This window comes from Anolis sagrei, chromosome 3 (assembly GCF_037176765.1).
Source record: "Anolis sagrei isolate rAnoSag1 chromosome 3, rAnoSag1.mat, whole genome shotgun sequence".
Lineage (NCBI taxonomy): Eukaryota > Metazoa > Chordata > Lepidosauria > Squamata > Dactyloidae > Anolis > Anolis sagrei.
This window is the reverse complement of record NC_090023.1, coordinates 25621203-25639312: the sequence shown is the minus strand read 5'-3', so window position 1 is coordinate 25639312 and position 18110 is coordinate 25621203. Positions and strand designations below refer to the sequence as shown.

Here is an 18110-nt window from a genome sequence, read left to right as displayed (position 1 = left end):
AGATGGAGGCAGGGTTAAGTGTTCTGGCTATTTTAGACCTTTAAAGGCAGAAAGTTATTTCACAGGTCCTCCAGGTTATCAGAGAAATGAGACAAAACCTGAGAAGCTTGCATAAAAGATGCTTAAGAGTGGCCCCTTGTTGCTGGCAGCAACTGCAGTTTTTGGAGTGGTGAACTCGGACTATTGAAGACGTTTGGTTTCATGTACTTTAGAATATCTCTTGGACTTTGGCATTAGGATGTTTGGATTAACCCTTGACTCTAAATTCTGTTGGAATAAATTTTGGATTTTAGAACAGACTATCTCCTTCAATGGTGTTATTACCTGCAATTGTTGCCTCTTTGCTGTATTGTGTAGATTGGACTTGGACCACTTGCTAACCCCCTGTTTGGAAATGGCTCTTTTCAGGATACTTCCTACAGCTGTGAATAGGTTTCTGCTTTTATAGACAATAGAGAAAAAGATAAGCAGTGGACAAATAATTCTTCACAGCCTTTATTCTGTTACACTCAGTTATCAAGCAATAGGGCATAGTAAGTTATAACTCAGAATAAGTGACTCCACATTTTTTTTTGTCCTGCCCCTCTTTACTCCCCTCCCTGGATGCCCTTATATTTGCTGCTCACTGCAGGCTTTCTCTCATTCCACCTGTAGGACACCCAATTGCTATTGCACTGTAAGTTTAACTGCATTGTACTTCACAACGAGATTTTCTGAGGGAACTGGGAAGAGCAAGATAGAAATATACAAGTCTTATTAGTTGCTACAAATTGAACTAAGAAAAAATATGGTCAGACCATGTAGTTCTGTGGTAGTTTTTGGGATGAACTGAAGGACAGCATTTTTTTTCCACAAAGGCAACCCATACAGGATTTTAAATCCTGTTCGTCCCAACTAGAGTAGACCTCTGATGAATATACCTTATGACAAGTGATTTAATGGGTCTGTTTTAATAGGGATTAACCAAATTGAATCAGGATAGGGTATTTAAAGTGTATTCTTTCCTCAGACTTATTTAGAGATTGCTCCACCTTGTGATGGAACAAGGGGGTAATATGCTAAACTATAAAGGCTTTAATGTTAGAGGGTGTTGTGTTCATGATGATGATGATGATGATGATAATAATAATAATAATAATAATAATTGTATTTCTTATCTGCCTCTCCTCACAGCTCAAGGTGGGTTACAACATTGCTAAATACATAATAAAAACACACAATCATTTAAACACACTGCATGGGATAAACTTATTAAAGCAGATTTCCATAAAATACATATTAAAATACACAAAACAATAATTAAATATGGAGGGGAAGTTTAACATTTGTGATTAAAACCATCTGGGCAGGCTTGCTAGAAGAGATTGGTCTTCACTTGTGTCTTAAATTCTTATAGCTGATTTAGCTGTCAGGGATCTACCAGCAGGTCGTTCCACAGTCTTGGGGTGGCCAAAGAAAAGATCCTCTCAATAATGTTTGTCAGTTGGGTTCTGGCCAGGCATGTAGCCGGGGGGGGGGGGGGGGGGGGGGCTCGGGGGGCTTCAGCCCCCCCCCCCGAAATTCTCATGATGGTTCGCGAAAAGGCCTTACTGGTGCATTATTTAAACTGTTATGTTTATTCATATCATGATCTGATCACCATACTCAATATATCCCATATGCATGGGGGTATTCGGGTAATGATACAAAAGGTTTGCTAGGGTAGACCCTCTTTCACTCAGACTCAGCCCCCCGGAAACTCAGCCCCCCCCCCCGAAACCCCCCCTGGCTACGGGCCTGGTTCTGGCAGGTTGGAGCAGTCATCCCTCAGAGGAATCAGTGTTCAGGGCAAATTGTATGAAAGAAGACGATCCTGTACGTAACCTGGATCCAAACCATGTAGGGTTTTAAAAGTCAGTTTGACTGACAAAGGCTGGGTTCCTACTACTGTCAGATGAAAGCATAAATCTACCTGCTTATGTCTTTTTGAGTCTGTGGTATATTAAATTCTACCTTCTACAAAAAACCCCCACCCCTAACTGACCACTTAGAAAAAGCAGGCACCTAGCACCTTCCCATAGCTATTGAAGGTGTTTTGAAAATGTCTGACTCTATCCCTCTAGTTATATAATAAATGAAGATTACTGAGATCTGTAGAGCAGTTGTTCTCAACCTGTGAGTGCGCAGATGTTTTGGCCTTCACCTCCCAGCTGGCTAGGATTACAGAGGGTTGAAGGCCAAAACACCTGGAGACCCACAGATTGAGAACCTCATCTCTAGAGGATAGCTTGCAATCCTCCTCAATGAGCCCTTTGCTTGCCACCAACCATGGAAGAGCGATTGGTGCATTGAATTAGCCAAATAATGAGTCTGGCTGAAAGGGGTGAGATGGAACCTAGTTCTGCAAGTGAAACTTTTATATTGCAGGGTTCCATACATGCCGTCAGCCAAGAAATCTCATTGGAGTTATCTTGATAACAATTTCCTATATCTCCAACAATTTCTCAATTTGTAGGTTAATTCAGGATTATTTTTTTATTTACTGTATTTGTATACCGCCTTTCTCAGCCAATCGGCGACTCAAGGCGGATTCGTTCCTATAATTAAAGGGAAAAGGAATATATCCACTATTATTTGCCATCCTGCATTTGGGCACTTGAAGTATTTTTTTTTTTTGGTGACTAAATGTAATTGCCTTTAGATTTCAGAAGTGATGAAGGAGAAATTTCCAGTAAATCGTATTAAAAATCTTGAGATATTTATTTTCCAGAAACATTTTGCAGGCGAATCTTAAATTGATTGCTTTCTAATGGACTTCTCAGTGAACATTGTGATCTGCTTGGTCTTCTGCTGTTTCTGGGATACAGAAAGCCGGGAATCAAATGAAGTCCTATCAGTGATAAATGGAGGAGCGGAGGGCATTTGGGGGGAAACACAATTCTGTACTTCAGGACATGCCAATGGATTTGCAATTAAGGTAACTGTCTTTCTATAGTATCCTCTTTTTCAAACACCTTTCCCAAAATTAATCATAGAACCTCAAAAGTGCACATTGAGGAAATTCTTGATGGTTGGTTTGTTGGTTTATAACTGTATCGTGATAGATTAGAAAAGATTGATTTTGAGAGCCTTGTGTGTGTCAGCAAAAGAAAGCCGTCTAAATCAGTTGTTAGTTGTGAGTAAGTTAGACCTTCCAACAACCTAAAAGACAGCTTTATATATGGACTTCACCAGATGGTCAACAGTGAAATCAGATTGACTACATCCTTTGAAGCCAGTGGTGGCGGACATCCATCCAGGTCTTATTTTCACCAAATGGGTGGATGTCTGCCACCTTTGGCTACAAAGGATGTAGTCAGTCTGATTTCAGTGTTGACTATCTGATAAAGTCCATGTATAAAGCCATCTTTTAGGTTGCTGGAAGAGAGTGTTTGTTATACACAGTGAGTTTTCCTGGTAAAATTCTATCAGCATACATCCCACTTCATTTTGTTGTCCCAGACCATTCTTGCCTGTGATTCCAGTTGTCATTTGACTACCCACTTTAGTATTCCAGTCTCTTGTAATGAAAATAGTGTTTCTTTTTGATGTATTATCCCATAGGTGTTGCAGATCCTCATAGAACTGATCTACTTATGCTTCTTCAGCAGATTAGGTTGGGGCATATATTTGGATCACTGTGATATTAAATGGCTTACTTTGAACTCGAATTGAGATCATTGACTTTATTATTAATTATGAAGGCTACTCCATTTCTTCGGTGTTCCTCTTGTCCACAATAATAGATCTGGTGGTCATCTGATGTGAAGTGGCCCATTACAGTCCATTTCAGTTTGCTGACCCCCATAATGTCTATCTTAATCTTGACATCTAACCTATAATAACATCTAGTTTGCCCTGGTTCTTAGATCTTACATTACAGGTTCCTATAGTGTGTTGATCTTTAGAACATTGGATTTGTCATTCGCTTTCCAGAATCGTAGGCCGCTAGCCTTCCTTTGGGCTTTATTATTAATTATGAAGGCTACTCCATTTCTTCGGTGTTCCTTTTGTCCGCAGTAGTAGCTGCTTCATGACATCTGGAGCTAGTTGAACTTATTCTCTGCTCTTCCCCAGTAGCATTTTGACCATCTTTTGACCTGGGAGCCCCATATTCTGATGGCATACCAACATATCTCTGGTTGTACTGATCCATTTAGTTCTGTATAAGTTCTGTATCACTGAATATTACAAAATGATTACTTCTATTCATGCTGAATTGAAAGCTTTTTCCATATTCATATTGACTCCCTATATGCCTCTTACTAGCTTCCAACTACATTTGGAGTTTTTCCATGATTAAAACCTTTGACAAGCTTACAAAAAGGGATTTTTTTTAAAAAAAAAAAGAAATGTAATCATGGATGGCACAGAAGTTATCATAAGTCATTTAAAAAGTGCATTCTTTGAATAATGAAAATCCCAGATTCAATCTACACCCTTCTTACTAACGTAATTGCTTCATTCGTATGGTTCACTTCCATTGGCTGCTTGTGGAAGTTGTTTGTAAGTTGGACGGGACTGCCTGTACTAGATTTGCCATTTTGGAAAGCATCAGGAAGTACAAGAAGTACAAAGCCCAATTATACCATCTTATTAGAGTATGAGAACTTCAGAGTAACCTAGGTTTTAGGCCATGTTTGCAGCAGAATAGTGCTTGATTAGAATTACAAGCCAGTGCACCTCAAAAATTCTGACAGAAAACATACATAAAGGCCAGTTAGAGCAAGTATTTCAACACAGTCTCTTTTTTCATTTTTATTAGGTACAGAAACCGCAAGGTATACTAAAGGATGATACATCTCTGAATGGCATCCGTCTTTACTGTACATCCGGAGAAACAATTGAGTCTTCAGTTGGATCGTGAGAATTTATTTTCTTCTTTTTCCACTTTGATTTAATTCCTTAGAATAAAAGTAGATTCACTGAAATTCTCTAGATTAGTATTTTAAATTGGTTTTTAATGGTTTAAACAGTTTACTCTTAAATTGCTTAGGGTTAAATTCTATTTTAATGTTTATAGTCTTTAGATAGTAATATTATATTGTTTTAGCACTGTCTGCTGCTTTGAATCTTTGATAGGAGAATAAACTGCATAGTAGAATTAATACTGTTTGACCACACCTTTAGTAACATCACTGATTGCTAAGGAATCATGGGAGCTATAGTTTTCTAAGTTCTTTAACTTACTTTGTCCAAAAGTTTTGATATCCCACCAAACCACAAGTACCAGAATTCTTTATCAATGAGTCATGACATTGAAAGTAGTGTCAAACAGCATAAATTCTACAGTGTAGATGCACCAACATTTATTTTTACAACTTGAGTTTTCACAGGCTGACAGTACTCACACCAGCAGCTTCTCAAGTATCATGCAACAAAAGGAAAAGAGATGTCCAGGATAAACAATAAAATCCAAACAATTCAGGACATTACTATTTTACCTGTGTGTTCATTAAGATAACACCCAATAATCAAGTGGCTGTATGTTTCCTGCTGAGCAACAGAAGGAGATGGTGATGGTGTCATTGAATTTTCCCAGATTGCAATTGAATATACTTTTTAACATTCTGGAAAATTAACATTTTCTTTTATTGTCCATTGTCAGACACTTTCAGGCACTCCCTTGACATTCCCCAACAAAGACAGTTCTCCACTGCTTTCCTTGGTGGAAGGTGGTACAGAAGGAGATAGAAAATACCTCTTTCTATCCCATTTACAAGGTCATATAGACTGGTGTAACATTAGCATATATCGTTAACTGATTCTGATCAGCTCGGCATAAACATTATATCTTCATTCTTGCTTCTAAGTTCCAGGTTTGTTTCTTTGTTTCTGATGGCGGGTGGCTGGACTACGTGGTCCTTGTGGTCTTGTCCAACTCTATGATTCTATTATTCTGCTTAGACAATTAAGATATACAATAGCATGGTGTACTGTAGATATTTCCACAGTTTTTACTATTTTGAGGATGAAATCTAAATCCTATTCTTAGTCTCAGCTACAGCAAAGCCATTGAATCAGATGGATTTCTCTATGCATTGTCTCACTGTTCATTGATTGACAAGTAATCAACAGTATTCTAATCATACAGCTATAGGCTCTTGAATTGTTTGTTGGTATATATAGTGTTTGCATGTAGTTGGAAGCAAATAACCAATGTTTAAAAGAGGGGTTAGGAACCTTTGACCTGATGGATATTTTGGATTTCATCTCTCCAAAACTCTAGTCAGAAAGAATTGCACAAGCTGTTGATCCAAAATAACCTGCAGGCCAATTTTCCTCCAACCATAGTTTATGGCTTTATTCCATAGGTCAGCAACTATTTTTTCTGGAGTCCATCTAAATGTATTTCTCTGACCATTCCGATCATTATTTTCTCTGACAGGAAAGGCGAGTGGTCAAAGAGTAAAAATTGTTCCAAAGGCTACCTAGACTCCTTCTCTCTAAATGTGGAAGAACCACAGGGAGTGCTTGATGATACTGCAGCCAACAACATTCAGTTCTACTGTCGAAACGGGGAGATGTTCGACTTGCTGAAGGGCGAGTCAGAAGAGTGGGGTCATTATGGGCCCTGGAGCTTGTCTTGCAAACCTGGTGCAATTTGTGGGATCCAAACAAAAGTGGATCCTGGCAAAAGTAGAGTCTTTAGTGATAACACTGGACTTAATGATGTTAAGTTCTACTGCTGTGATTTAAATGATTCCAATGTGTCTTAGCCTCCTAACAACAGGGCGAAGAGCTATCTATATTCCTAATTGTATGAATCTTAATCACCATTAAACCTTAAAAAAAGAGAAGTGTTTTATTTTCTCTATTCAAAGTGATTAAACCACACTGATGGAAGCCCCTTCCTTCTCTCTCTCAGAAACAAAAAAACAAAAACAAAAGCAAATGGAATACATTTTTGGGAACTTTCAAAGCTGATTTCTTGTTTTAAAAATGAGTGTTTCACAAAGCAATTCTCAGAGCAGTGGGTCCGTATTGGATATTGCGCCGCTTCTGGAACACATAATGCTCACAGTGACCTCAGCAGAAGGTGGAAAAATGCCTTCCTTGTCAATTTCCCTTAGTAAATCATTCCTCTTTAAATTCCCAAAGAGAATTTTCCCCTGCCTATTCAGGAAAAACAATTCCTGGTTGTCTTTGAAATTGTAAGATATTACACTCTTGGTTATATGCTGACCTCATGTATAAATCATAGGCAGGGTATGGGTGCAAAATTAGAGATTTAATGTGACCCAGGGATAAGTCAAGGACCATTTTGCAGAAAGGAGACATATGGGATTGGGGCAACTGAAATAAAACACCGAGATGATTCTGTACATCCTCACAGCCAAAGCAAATCTTATTCATAAGATTACTAAGAACAGCTGTGGCCATAACTTAATAACCACAGATGTACTAAGAATATGCTACTTTCTAAAGCATAATAAGAACCTTAGCTCTTACAAAGAGCAGTACAAAATAAAAATTATACGAACACAATACAGATATGCCTACTTTGTACTATGCTTCTTGCAACACATTAATATTGAAATTGAAATGGGCATTGAAAGGCATTTTGCCTCGTTCTTCTTCTGTCTTTGAAAGGTTGTAGCCAACAATCTCAAATATAAATTAATTTCCATATGCCTGTGTTTTCTACTACGACTTAGGCAGCTGACCTGCGAGATTTGTAAAGTTTGGATATTTAGGAAATTACTTTCTTGATCATTGCGTCACTGCCCTCATCAAGAAATCCAAATGGTAACTTCAAAATAGCAAATACAATACATAATCTTTCATATTTCAGGGCTTCTTACAAAAATGCAATTTAATTTTTTGGGGAAAATTATCAATGTTTTTTACACAAAATAAAAGCAACTCAAAAATCTCTGCATAGGTAGCCTATGTGCTTTCTCACAAACATCCCGCTATATCTGTGCAATACCTCAAGACATCAAATATACCTAGAACTGTGCAAAATTCTGTTTCATTATTCTTCTGTTGGAAATCTGTCTTTCAGCTTCTAATGAATATTTTGACATAATCTTTCCTTCATTGTACTGAACTAATGGAAAGTACATAAGTGTTGTCTTGGGGTGCATCTACACTATAGGTTGGGACTAAGAAAACAAAACAGAATGGTCACCAATTATTTGCATATATTTAAGAATTGCGGCTCTCAAAATTTCTATCCATTGGATCAGTCAATTAGAAGGATGAGTTTAGTCCAGAAATCAGAAGCAGGCTAGAACTTGGAAGGGCAGAGAAGAAGCAATTAGACAGGATCCTGAACTGTGAAGATATCATTCTATATCAAAGACAGATTAGTCCATGCCATCATATATCTACATATGAATATGAAAGCTGTACAGTTAAAAAAAGCTGTTGGGAAGAGACTCAATTCATTTGGAAGGTGATACTAGAGGAGAGTTCTGTGGATACTACACTCTGCCAAAAACAGATATTGGAGCAAATCTGGACTGACCTCTCCCAAGAAGGTAAGCTGACTGTGATACTTTGGCCCCATCATGAGAAGACACGATTCATTATAAAGAATAATAATGCTTATTAGAGCAGAAAGTAATAACAAAAGAAGAAGATTCCATTACAAATGTATATGGAATATGCAAGATTGAAGCAGGATTGTTGAGAAGTTACACAGTGATTTGGAGATCTGTTATTCATAAGATTGCCATACATCAAAGTCAAAGTAATGCCACAACAAGAGTTTGGTGCGGTGACCAGAAATCCTGTCCACAAGAAGATGACTAGTTTCTTCACACAAATATGCATGCAAGCACCTCTCTATACATGGCAGGATTTGGTGAATAAATATGGGTTAAACCTTTTGGAGGCATATATTAATGAAAGCATGATTAAAGTATTTGAGAGAGCTCATAAAAAAGAATTTCTTCTCTTCCAGAGTCACCTCACACTTCCTGTCATTAATTGTTCTGACAACGAGGGTGAGGAGGTGCTGTTTGAAAGGCCATCTTTTGAGCTAGAGTTCAGCATTGCTAAACACAGCTTTCTCAGCCGAGCTTGAAAGAAGAGCCCATGGAGGAAGCTAGCACTTCTCAGACTACAGAGCAAGTACCAGCACATTCATCTGAGTAGATGGAGGTAGGGTTAAGTGTTCCTGTTCTTTTAGACTTGCAAAGGCAGAAAGTTATTTTGCAGGTCCTCTAGGTTATCAGAGAAATGGGCTATCAATAAAAAACACATGAGAAGCTTGCATAAAAGAGGCTTAAGATCCTTCTTGCTGGCAGCAACTTCAGTATTTGGAGTGGTGGCCTCTGACTGTTTGAGATCTGTTGTTTCATGTACTTTAAAATATATCTTGAACTTCAGCATTTGGATGTTTGGATTAACCCTTGACTCTAGGTTCTGTTGGAATCAATTTTGGATCTTAGAACAGACTATCTCCTTCAATGATATTATTCCCTGCCATTGTTGCCTCTTTGCTGTATTCTGTAGTTTGGATTTGGACCATTTGCTAACCTTCTGTTTGGAAATGGGTCTTAGCTTTAGGACACTTCCTACTACAGTGAATAGGTTTCTGTTTTTGCAGACAATAGAGAAAAAGGATAAGCAATGGAGAAATAATTCTTCACAGCCTTTATTCTGTTACATTCAGTTATCAAGCAATATTGCATAGTAAGTTATAACTCAGAATAAGTGACTCCACATTTTTTTTTGTCCTGCCCCTCTTTACTCCCCTCCCCGGATGCCCTTATATTTGCTGCTCACTGCAGGCTTTCTCTCATTCCACCTGTAGGACACCCAATTGCTATTGCACTGTAAGTTTAACGGCATTGTACTTCACAATGAGACTTTCTGAGGGAACTGGGAAGAGCAAGAAAGAAATATACAAGTCTTATTAGTGCTAAAAAATAGAACTAAGGAAAAATTTGGTCAGGCCATGTAGTTTTGTGGTAATTGTTGGGATGAACTGAAGGACAGTATTTTTTTTCCACAAAGGCAATCCATACAGGATTTTAATTCCTGTTTGTCCCAACTCGAGAGAACCATCTGATTACTATACCTTATATAATATATAATATAACAAGTGACTCAATGGGTCTGTTGTAATAGAGATTAACCAAATTGAATCAGCTCAGGGTATTTAAATGTGTATTCCTTCATCAGAATTATTTAGAGATTGCTCCAACTTGTGATGCAGTAAGGGGTGGGGTGGGGTGGGGCAGTATGCTAAATCATAAAAGCTGTAATGTTAGAGGGTGTTGTGTTCCATAATAATAATAATAATAATAATTATTATTATTATTATTATTATTTTATTTCTTATCCGCCTTTCCTCACAGCTCGAGGTGGGTTCCTACATTGCTAAAACACATAATCATTTAAAAACACTGCATAGAATACATGTATTAATATGTATTTCCATAAAATACATATTAAAATACACAAAACAAAAATTCAACATAGAGTGGAAGTTTAAAATTTGTCATTAAAATTGTCTGGGTAGGCCTGCTAGAAGAGATTGGTCTTCACTTGTGTCTTAAATTCTGACAGCTGATTTAGCTGCCGGAGGTCTCCTGGCAGGTCGTTCAACAGTCTTGGGATGGCTGATGAAAAGTTCCTCTGGATAGTGGTTGCCAGTTGGGTTCTGGCAGGCTGGAACCTGAGTCGCCTGCGGGCTGATATGGGCGGGATATAAAAGATGTAAATAAATAAATAAATACCTCAAAGGACATTAATGTTTGGGGCTGATTCTGCAGAAGAATATGATCCTGTAGGTAACTTGGATCCAAATCATGTAGGGCTTTAAAGGTCAATTTAACTGACAAAGGCTGGGTTCCTACTACTGGAAGATGAAAGCATATCTCTACCTGCTTATGTCCTTTTGTGTCTGAGGGGTATTACATTCTAAATTCTGCAAAAAAAAAAACTATCCCTAACTGACCACTTAGAAAAGGTAGGCACCTAGCACCTTCCCATAGCTATTGAAGGGCAAAGAGTGTGTGTTTTGAAAATGTCTGACTCTATCCCTATAGCTATATAATAAATGAAGATTACTGAGATCTCTAGAGCAGTGGTTCTCAACCTGAGGGTGCCCATATGTTTTGGCCTTCACCTCCCAGCTGGTAAACTGGCTAGGATTACAGAGAATTGAAGGTAAAAATACCTGGGGACCCACAGATTGAGAACCATGTTTTTTGCCCACAACTCCCAGAAATCCCAGCCAGTTTACCAGCTGTTAGGATTTCTGGGGCAAAAACATCTGGGGACCCCAGGTTGAGAACCACTGCTATAGGACCTCACAACCTCTGAGGATTCTTGCCATAGATGCAGGCAAAACGTCAGGAGAGAATGCTTCTAGAACATGGCCATATAGCCTGAAAAACCCACAACAACCCAGTGATTCCAGCCATGAAAGCCTTCAACAATACATTGAGACTTTTATATTACAATGTTCCATGCATGCTGTCAGCCGGGGAATCTCATTGGAATTATATTGATAACAATTTTCCACATCTCCAATGATTTCTCAATTTGCAGGTTGATTCATGATTAGTTCCTATAATTAAAGGGGAAAGGAATATATCCACTATTATTTCCCATCCTGCATTTGGGCCCTTGAAGTACTTTTTTGTAGCTAGATGTAATTGCCTTTAGATTTCAGAAGTGATTAATGAGGAATTTCCAGTAAATCATATTAAAAATCTTGAGATATTTATTTTTCAGAAATATTTTGCAGGTGAATCTTAATTTGATTGCTTTTCAATGGACCTCTCAGTGAACATTGTGATCTGCTTGGTCTTCTGCTGTGTCTGGGATGCAGAAAGCCGGGTATCAAATGCAGTCTTAACAGTGCCAAATGGAGGAGCGCAGGGCGATTGGGGAGAAACACAATTCTGTACAACAGGATATGCCACTGGATTTGCAATTAAGGTAAATAAAGGTTAACAATACGCCAAAAGCCCTTTCCTTCTTTCATTTTAATTCCCCCTTTCCCCAGAATTAACCACAAAACCCCAAAAGTGCACATTGAGGAAATTCTCGATGGTTAGTTCATTGATTTATAACTGTATCATGATTGATTAGAAAGAATTGATTTTGAGAGCCACATGTGTATCAGCAAAAGAAAGTAGTCTAAATCCAGTTGTTGTAAGTAAGTAAGACCTATGATTATAAGTCAACACCTATGATCAAATTAATCCCCTTTAGTTGGCACTAGTAACTGGGTTTAAGGCATGATTTAAAAAAAAAAGTCAAATTCAGCCTGAAACGTGATTGTAAAAGAAAGTTCAGTAGAAGTATCACTGAACATTACAAAATGACTACTTCTATTCAGGCTGAATTGAAAGCTTTTTTATTCATTCATATTGATCCTCTGCATGCCTCTTACCACTTTCAATTGTTGTGGAATATCCCAACGACTTTTGGAGTTTTTCCATGATTAAAACCCAAGACAAGCTTACAAAAAGGGAATTTATTTAAATAGAAAGGTAATCACTTAAATAGGAATGTAATCATGGATGGCACAGATCAGGCCCGTAGCCAGGATTTCGTTTCGGGGGGGGGGGGAGGGGCTAAAATTTTCAGGGGGGGTTTCGGGGGGCTGAGTTTCGGGGGGGGGGGCTGAGTCTGAGTGAAAGAGGGAATAGCCTAGCAAACCTTTTGTATTGTTACCCCAATACCCCCATGCATATGGGATATATTGAGTATGGTGATCAGATCATGATATGAATAAACATAACAGTTTAAATAATGCACCAGTAAGGCCTTTTCGCGAACCACCATGAGAATTTCGGGGGGGGGGGGGGCTGAAGCCCCTCAAGCCCCCCCCCCCCCCCCCGGCTACATGTAATAATAAGTCATTTAAAAAGTGCATTCTTTGAAAAATGAAAATCCCAGAGTTGTTTTAGGTTTTTTGGGCTGAGGATGCCTGCTATAGTTGCAGGTGAAACGTCCAGAGAGAATGCTTCTAGAACATGGCCCAAAAAACCTACAAACAACATAGTGATTCCGGCCATGAAAGCTCTTGACAATACATTGAAAATCCCAGATTCAATCTACACCATTCTTCCTAACAAAATTGCTTTATTCATATGGTTCACTTCCATTGGCTGCACATGGAAATGAGGATTGTGATAAGCTTTCAATAGAGACACCTTTTCCCCATGACAATTCTTTCAGGGGTTAATTTCCTTTTCTAGAGGTAGATTTCTCTCACTTCTTGTTGTTTCACCCCCGTTCTTAATTATAAGTTGTTTATAAATTGGATGGGACTGCCTGTACTAGATTTGCCATTTTGGAAAGCATCAGGAAGCTCAAGAAATACAAAGCCAAATTACACAATCCACTCGGAGTATGATAATTTCAGAGTAAACTAGGTTTAAGGCTATATTTGCAGCAGAATAATGTTTATTTAGGGGTACAAGCCAGTGCACCTCAAAAATTCTGACAGAAAACATACATAAAGGCCAATTAGAGCAAATATTTCAACACTGTCTTTTTTTTTTCATTTTTATTAGGTACATGCACCGCAAGGTATGTTCAAGGATGATACATCTCTGAATGGCGTCCGTCTTTACTGTAAATCTGGAGAAATAATTGAGTCTACAGTTGGAGCGTGAGGATTTGTTTTCTTCCTTTTCTTCTTTGATTTTATTCCGTAGAACAACAAAAGAGTAGATTCACTGAAATTCTCTAGATCAGCATTTTTAAATAGGTTTTTAATTATTTACACTGTTTACCGTTAAGTTGCTTGGTGTTAAATTCTATTTTAATGTTATAATCTTTAGATAGTAATATTATATTGTTTTAGCACTGTCTGCTGCTTTGAATCTTTGTTAAGAGAATAAACTGCATACTACTACTTTTACTACTACTAGTAGTAGTAATAATAATATCAGTACCAGGAAAGATGTTCTAGATGTTCTGTTGCAGTAGTCCCAGGAGAATGTCTGGACACCCACCCCAGAAAACACACTCTTTCTGAGGTATGAGTGAGCAGGCCCCCAGGAAAGTCTGCATTTTTTAAACATGGATTCTCCTGGGATAAAGGCCTGTCTGGATTCACCCAAAGTCCAAATAATTCAGGACATTACTGTTATACGTGTGTGTTCATTAAGCGAACACCCAATAATCAAGTTGTATGTTTCCTGTTGATCAACAGAAGGAGATGGTGTTATTGAATTTCCCCAGATTGCCATCAAATATACTTTTTAACATTCTGGAAAAATTAATGTCTTCTTTCATTGTCCAGTTATACAACTGCAATCAGGCACTTTCAGAACTCCCCTGACAATCCCCAACAAAGACAAGTCCATGGAAGCTTGCTCTTCTGTTCTCCACAGACAGTGCTGTTTTCCTTGGTGGGAGGTGGTACAGAAGGTGTTAGAAAATACCTCTTTTTATCAAATTTATAAAGCCATATAGACTGGTTTAACATCAGCATATATCGTTAACTGATTCTGATCAGCTTGGCATATACATTATATTTTCACTCTTGCTTCTAAGTTCCAGGTGTGTTTCTTTGTTTCTGCATGGCAGGTGGCTGGATTGCATGGGCCTTGTGGTCTCATCCAACTCTATGATTCTTTTATTCTGCTTAGACAATTAAGACATACTGTGATATGCTGTAATGTGGATATTTCCACATTTACTACTATTTTAGGGATGAAATCTAAATTCAATTGTTAGTCTTGTTGATTGTTGGTTGACGAGGAGATAAAAATGTTCCAACACACAACCATAAAGCAATAAACCAATTGCTTTACTTACAGACTATATACATAGCAGAGTTGAATGGTAGCGTCTGCTTGCAGCAAAAGACAACTCAGTAATGGCTTCTTGGCTTCTTCTTCATACTCAGTAGAACACGCCTACTCACATTCCATACAAGGCATTGTATGTCACATACAGGAAGCAGGAACTAACACACTTAACACTATCTCTGCTGAACATTATTACATACCCATGCTTACAGCATTAAATCACTTTTTGGAAATCTACTGCATAACCCAAAATGCAGAAACTGACAAGTCTCAGCTACAGCAGAGCCATTGAATCAGATGGATTTATCTATTAGGGCTGGGCGGTTTCGTTTCGTTAATTCGTAATTCGTTAATAATTCGTTAATTTTGTTGATTACGAAGCGATAACGAACCATTCTGGAGCAATTTTTTAAAAAAACGAATTTTTAAAGATGTTTTGTAAATGCTTCGTATTTCGTTATTGTATTCGTTTCGTTATTGTTCCGAGGTCGTTTCGTTATTATTTCCGCATGTCTGGGCCAGTTTTATGGTTTAATTAGTGAAAAAAAATTATAATATCACACCAACAGTCAACAACAGAGGGAGAGGGAAGCTTCAGAAGTTTTTGGAGGTTTTTTAGCGTATTTCGCGGTCGCGTCCGCCATTAACGAATCGATTCGTTATTGTTTCGGAAATCGATTTGTTATTTTTTTACCATTTACGAAATTTCGTAAATATCGAACTTTTTAAAAGGAAAATTTTGTAATTATTTTAAATATCGAAACGCAAAACCCCCCAAAAAACGAATCGATTTTAGAAACAAATTTTTCCGTTGTTACCCAGGCCTATTATCTATGCATTGTCTCACTGTTCATTGATTGACAACTAATCAACAGTATTCTAATCATACAGCTATAAGCTCTTGAACTGCATGTAGTTAGAAGCAAATCACCAAGGTTTACAAGAAGGGGTGAGGAACCTTTGACCTGATGGATATTTTGGATTTCATCTCTCCAAAACTCTAGTCAGAAAGAACTGTGCAAGTTGTTAATTCAAAATAACCTGCAGGCCAATTTTCCTCCAACCATAGTTTATGGCTTTATTCCATAGGTCAGCAACTAGTTTTTCTGGATTCCATCTAAATGTATTTCTCTGACCATTCTGATCATTATTTTCTCTGACAGGAACGGCGAGTGGTCAAAGAGTAAAAATTGTCCCAAAGACCACCTGAACTCCTTCTCCCTAAATGTGGAAAGTTCACAGGGAATGCTTGATGATAGTGGAGCCAACAACATTCAGTTCAGATGTCAAAATGGGGATGTGATGAAGGGAGAGTCAAAAGAGTGGGGTCATTTTGGACCCTGGAGCAAGGATTGTGAACCTGGTGCAATTTGTGGGATCCAAACAAAAGTGGACCTTGGCAAAACTGGAATCTTTAGTGATGATACTGGACTTAACGATGTTAAGTTCTACTGCTGTGATTAAAATGACTAAAATGTAAGCGTTTTAGCCTCCTGACAACAGGGCGAAGAGTTGTCTATATTCCTAATTGTTTGGTGACATGAATCTTAATCAGCATTAAACCTCAAACAAAGAAAAGTGTTTTATTTTCTCTATTTAATCTGATTAAGCCACGCAGCTGGAATTCTATTCCTTCTCTCTTTCAAATCCAAAAACAAAAAACAAATGAAACACATTTTTGAGAAATTTCAAAGCTGATTTCTTGTTTTGAAAATGAGTGTTTCACAAAGCAATTCTCAGAGCAGTGAGTTTGTATTGGATATTGTGCCACTCCTGGAACACATAATGCTCACAGTGACCTCAGCAGAAGTTGGAAAAAGTGCCTTCCTTGTCAATTTCCCTTAGTAGATCATTCCTCTTTAAATTCCCAAAGAGAAATTTCCCCTGCCTATTCAGGAAAAACAATTCCTTGTTGTCTTTGAAATAGTAAGGTATTATACTCTCAGATATATGCTGACCTCATGTATAAATCATAGGCAGGGGTTGGGTGCAAAATTAGAGGGATAAATCAAGGGCCATTTTGCAGAAAGGAGAAATATGGGATTGGGGGAGCTGAAATAAAACACAGAGATGATTCTGTACATCCTCACAGCCAAAGCTAATCTTAATCAAAAAATTATTAAGAATAGCTTTGGCCATAACTTAATAACCACAGATGTATTAAGAATATGCTACTTTCTAAAGCATAATAAGACCCTAAGCTCATACAAAGAGCAACACAAAATAAAAATTATACTAACACAATACAGATATACTTACTTTGTACTATTCTTCTTGCAAAACATTAATATTGCCATTAAAAGAATTTTTGCCTCATTCTTCTGTTTTTGAAAGGTTGTAGGAAACCATCTCAAATATAATTAATTTACATATGCCTGTACTATGACTGATCTGCGAGGTTTACAAAGTTTGGATTTTTAGGCAAATGCTTTCTTGATTTTTGCATCACTACTTTCATCAAAGAACCCAAATAGTAACCTCAAAATAGCGAATACAATACAGTGCCTCCAAGCCTTATTCCTGTGACCCATGGTCTATGCTATTGAAAGCCACTGAGAGGTCAAGGAGAACCAACAGGGACACACTCCCCCCTGTCCAGTTCCCGGTGTAGATCATCCACTAAGGCAGCATTTCTCAACCTGGGGGTCGGGACCCTGGGGGGGGGGGTGTCATGTGGGGGTTTCAGAGGGGTCACCAAAGATCATAAGAAAACACAGTATTTCCTGTTCGTCATAGGGGTTCTGTGTGGGAAGTTTGTCTCAATTCTATCGTTGGTGGGATTCAGAATGCTCTTTAATTGTAGGTGAACTACAAATCCCAGTAACTACAACTCCCAAATGTCAAGGTCTATGTTCCACAAACTCCACCAGTATTCACATTTGGATATATTGAGTATTTGTGCCAAGTTTGGTCCAGATCCATCATTTTTTGAGTCCATGGTGCTTGCTGAAGTAGTTGAACTAGAACTCCAAAGCTCAAGGTCAATACCCACCAAACCCTTCCAGTATTTTCTGCTGGTTATGGGAGCTCTGTGTGCCAAGTTTGGTTCAATTCCATCATTGGTGGAGTTCAGAATGCTGTTTGATTGCAGGGGAACTATAAATCCCAGCAACTACAACTCCCAAATGACAAAATCAATCCCCCAGTATTCAAATTTGGGCATATCGGGTATTTGTGTCAAATTTGGTCCTGTGAATGAAAATACATCCTTCATATCAGATATTCACATTACAATTTATAACAGTAGCAAAATTACAGTTATGAAGTAGCAATGGAAATAATTTTATGGTTGGGGGTCACCACGACATGAAGAACTGTATTAAGGAGTCATGTCATTAGGAAGGTTGAGAATCACTG

General features: G+C 38.0%; 2 protein-coding genes across 2 annotated transcripts; both read left to right on the top strand.

The window, feature by feature from the left end:
• The first annotated feature begins 2788 nt into the window (after nt 1–2788).
• LOC132770277 (vitelline membrane outer layer protein 1-like) lies at nt 2789–6737 on the top strand. Its single transcript, XM_060767149.2, has 3 exons — nt 2789–2956; nt 4784–4881; nt 6407–6737. Exons 1-3 carry the CDS (start codon nt 2789–2791, stop codon nt 6735–6737), a joined length of 597 nt encoding a protein of 198 aa, XP_060623132.2.
• Nucleotides 6738–11721: 4984 nt separating this feature from the next.
• On the top strand, nt 11722–16217 carry LOC137096611 (vitelline membrane outer layer protein 1-like). The gene is made up of 3 exons (XM_067466300.1): nt 11722–11922; nt 13509–13606; nt 15917–16217. Exons 1-3 carry the CDS (start codon nt 11755–11757, stop codon nt 16215–16217), a joined length of 567 nt encoding a protein of 188 aa, XP_067322401.1. The 5' UTR covers nt 11722–11754.
• Nucleotides 16218–18110: the final 1893 nt, after the last annotated feature.

What these genes read in the sequence shown, in the direction of transcription:
- LOC132770277 (XM_060767149.2), top strand. Translation starts at nt 2,789, where the DNA reads ATGGACTTCTCAGTGAACATTGTGATCTGCTTGGTCTTCTGCTGTTTC. An exon ending in CCAATGGATTTGCAATTAAG is followed by an intron (nt 2,957 to 4,783) that starts GTAACTGTCTTT and finishes CATTTTTATTAG; the next exon opens with GTACAGAAACCGCAAGGTAT. An exon ending in ATTGAGTCTTCAGTTGGATC is followed by an intron (nt 4,882 to 6,406) that starts GTGAGAATTTAT and finishes TTTCTCTGACAG; the next exon opens with GAAAGGCGAGTGGTCAAAGA.
- LOC137096611 (XM_067466300.1), top strand. Translation starts at nt 11,755, where the DNA reads ATGGACCTCTCAGTGAACATTGTGATCTGCTTGGTCTTCTGCTGTGTC. An exon ending in CCACTGGATTTGCAATTAAG is followed by an intron (nt 11,923 to 13,508) that starts GTAAATAAAGGT and finishes CATTTTTATTAG; the next exon opens with GTACATGCACCGCAAGGTAT. An exon ending in ATTGAGTCTACAGTTGGAGC is followed by an intron (nt 13,607 to 15,916) that starts GTGAGGATTTGT and finishes TTTCTCTGACAG; the next exon opens with GAACGGCGAGTGGTCAAAGA.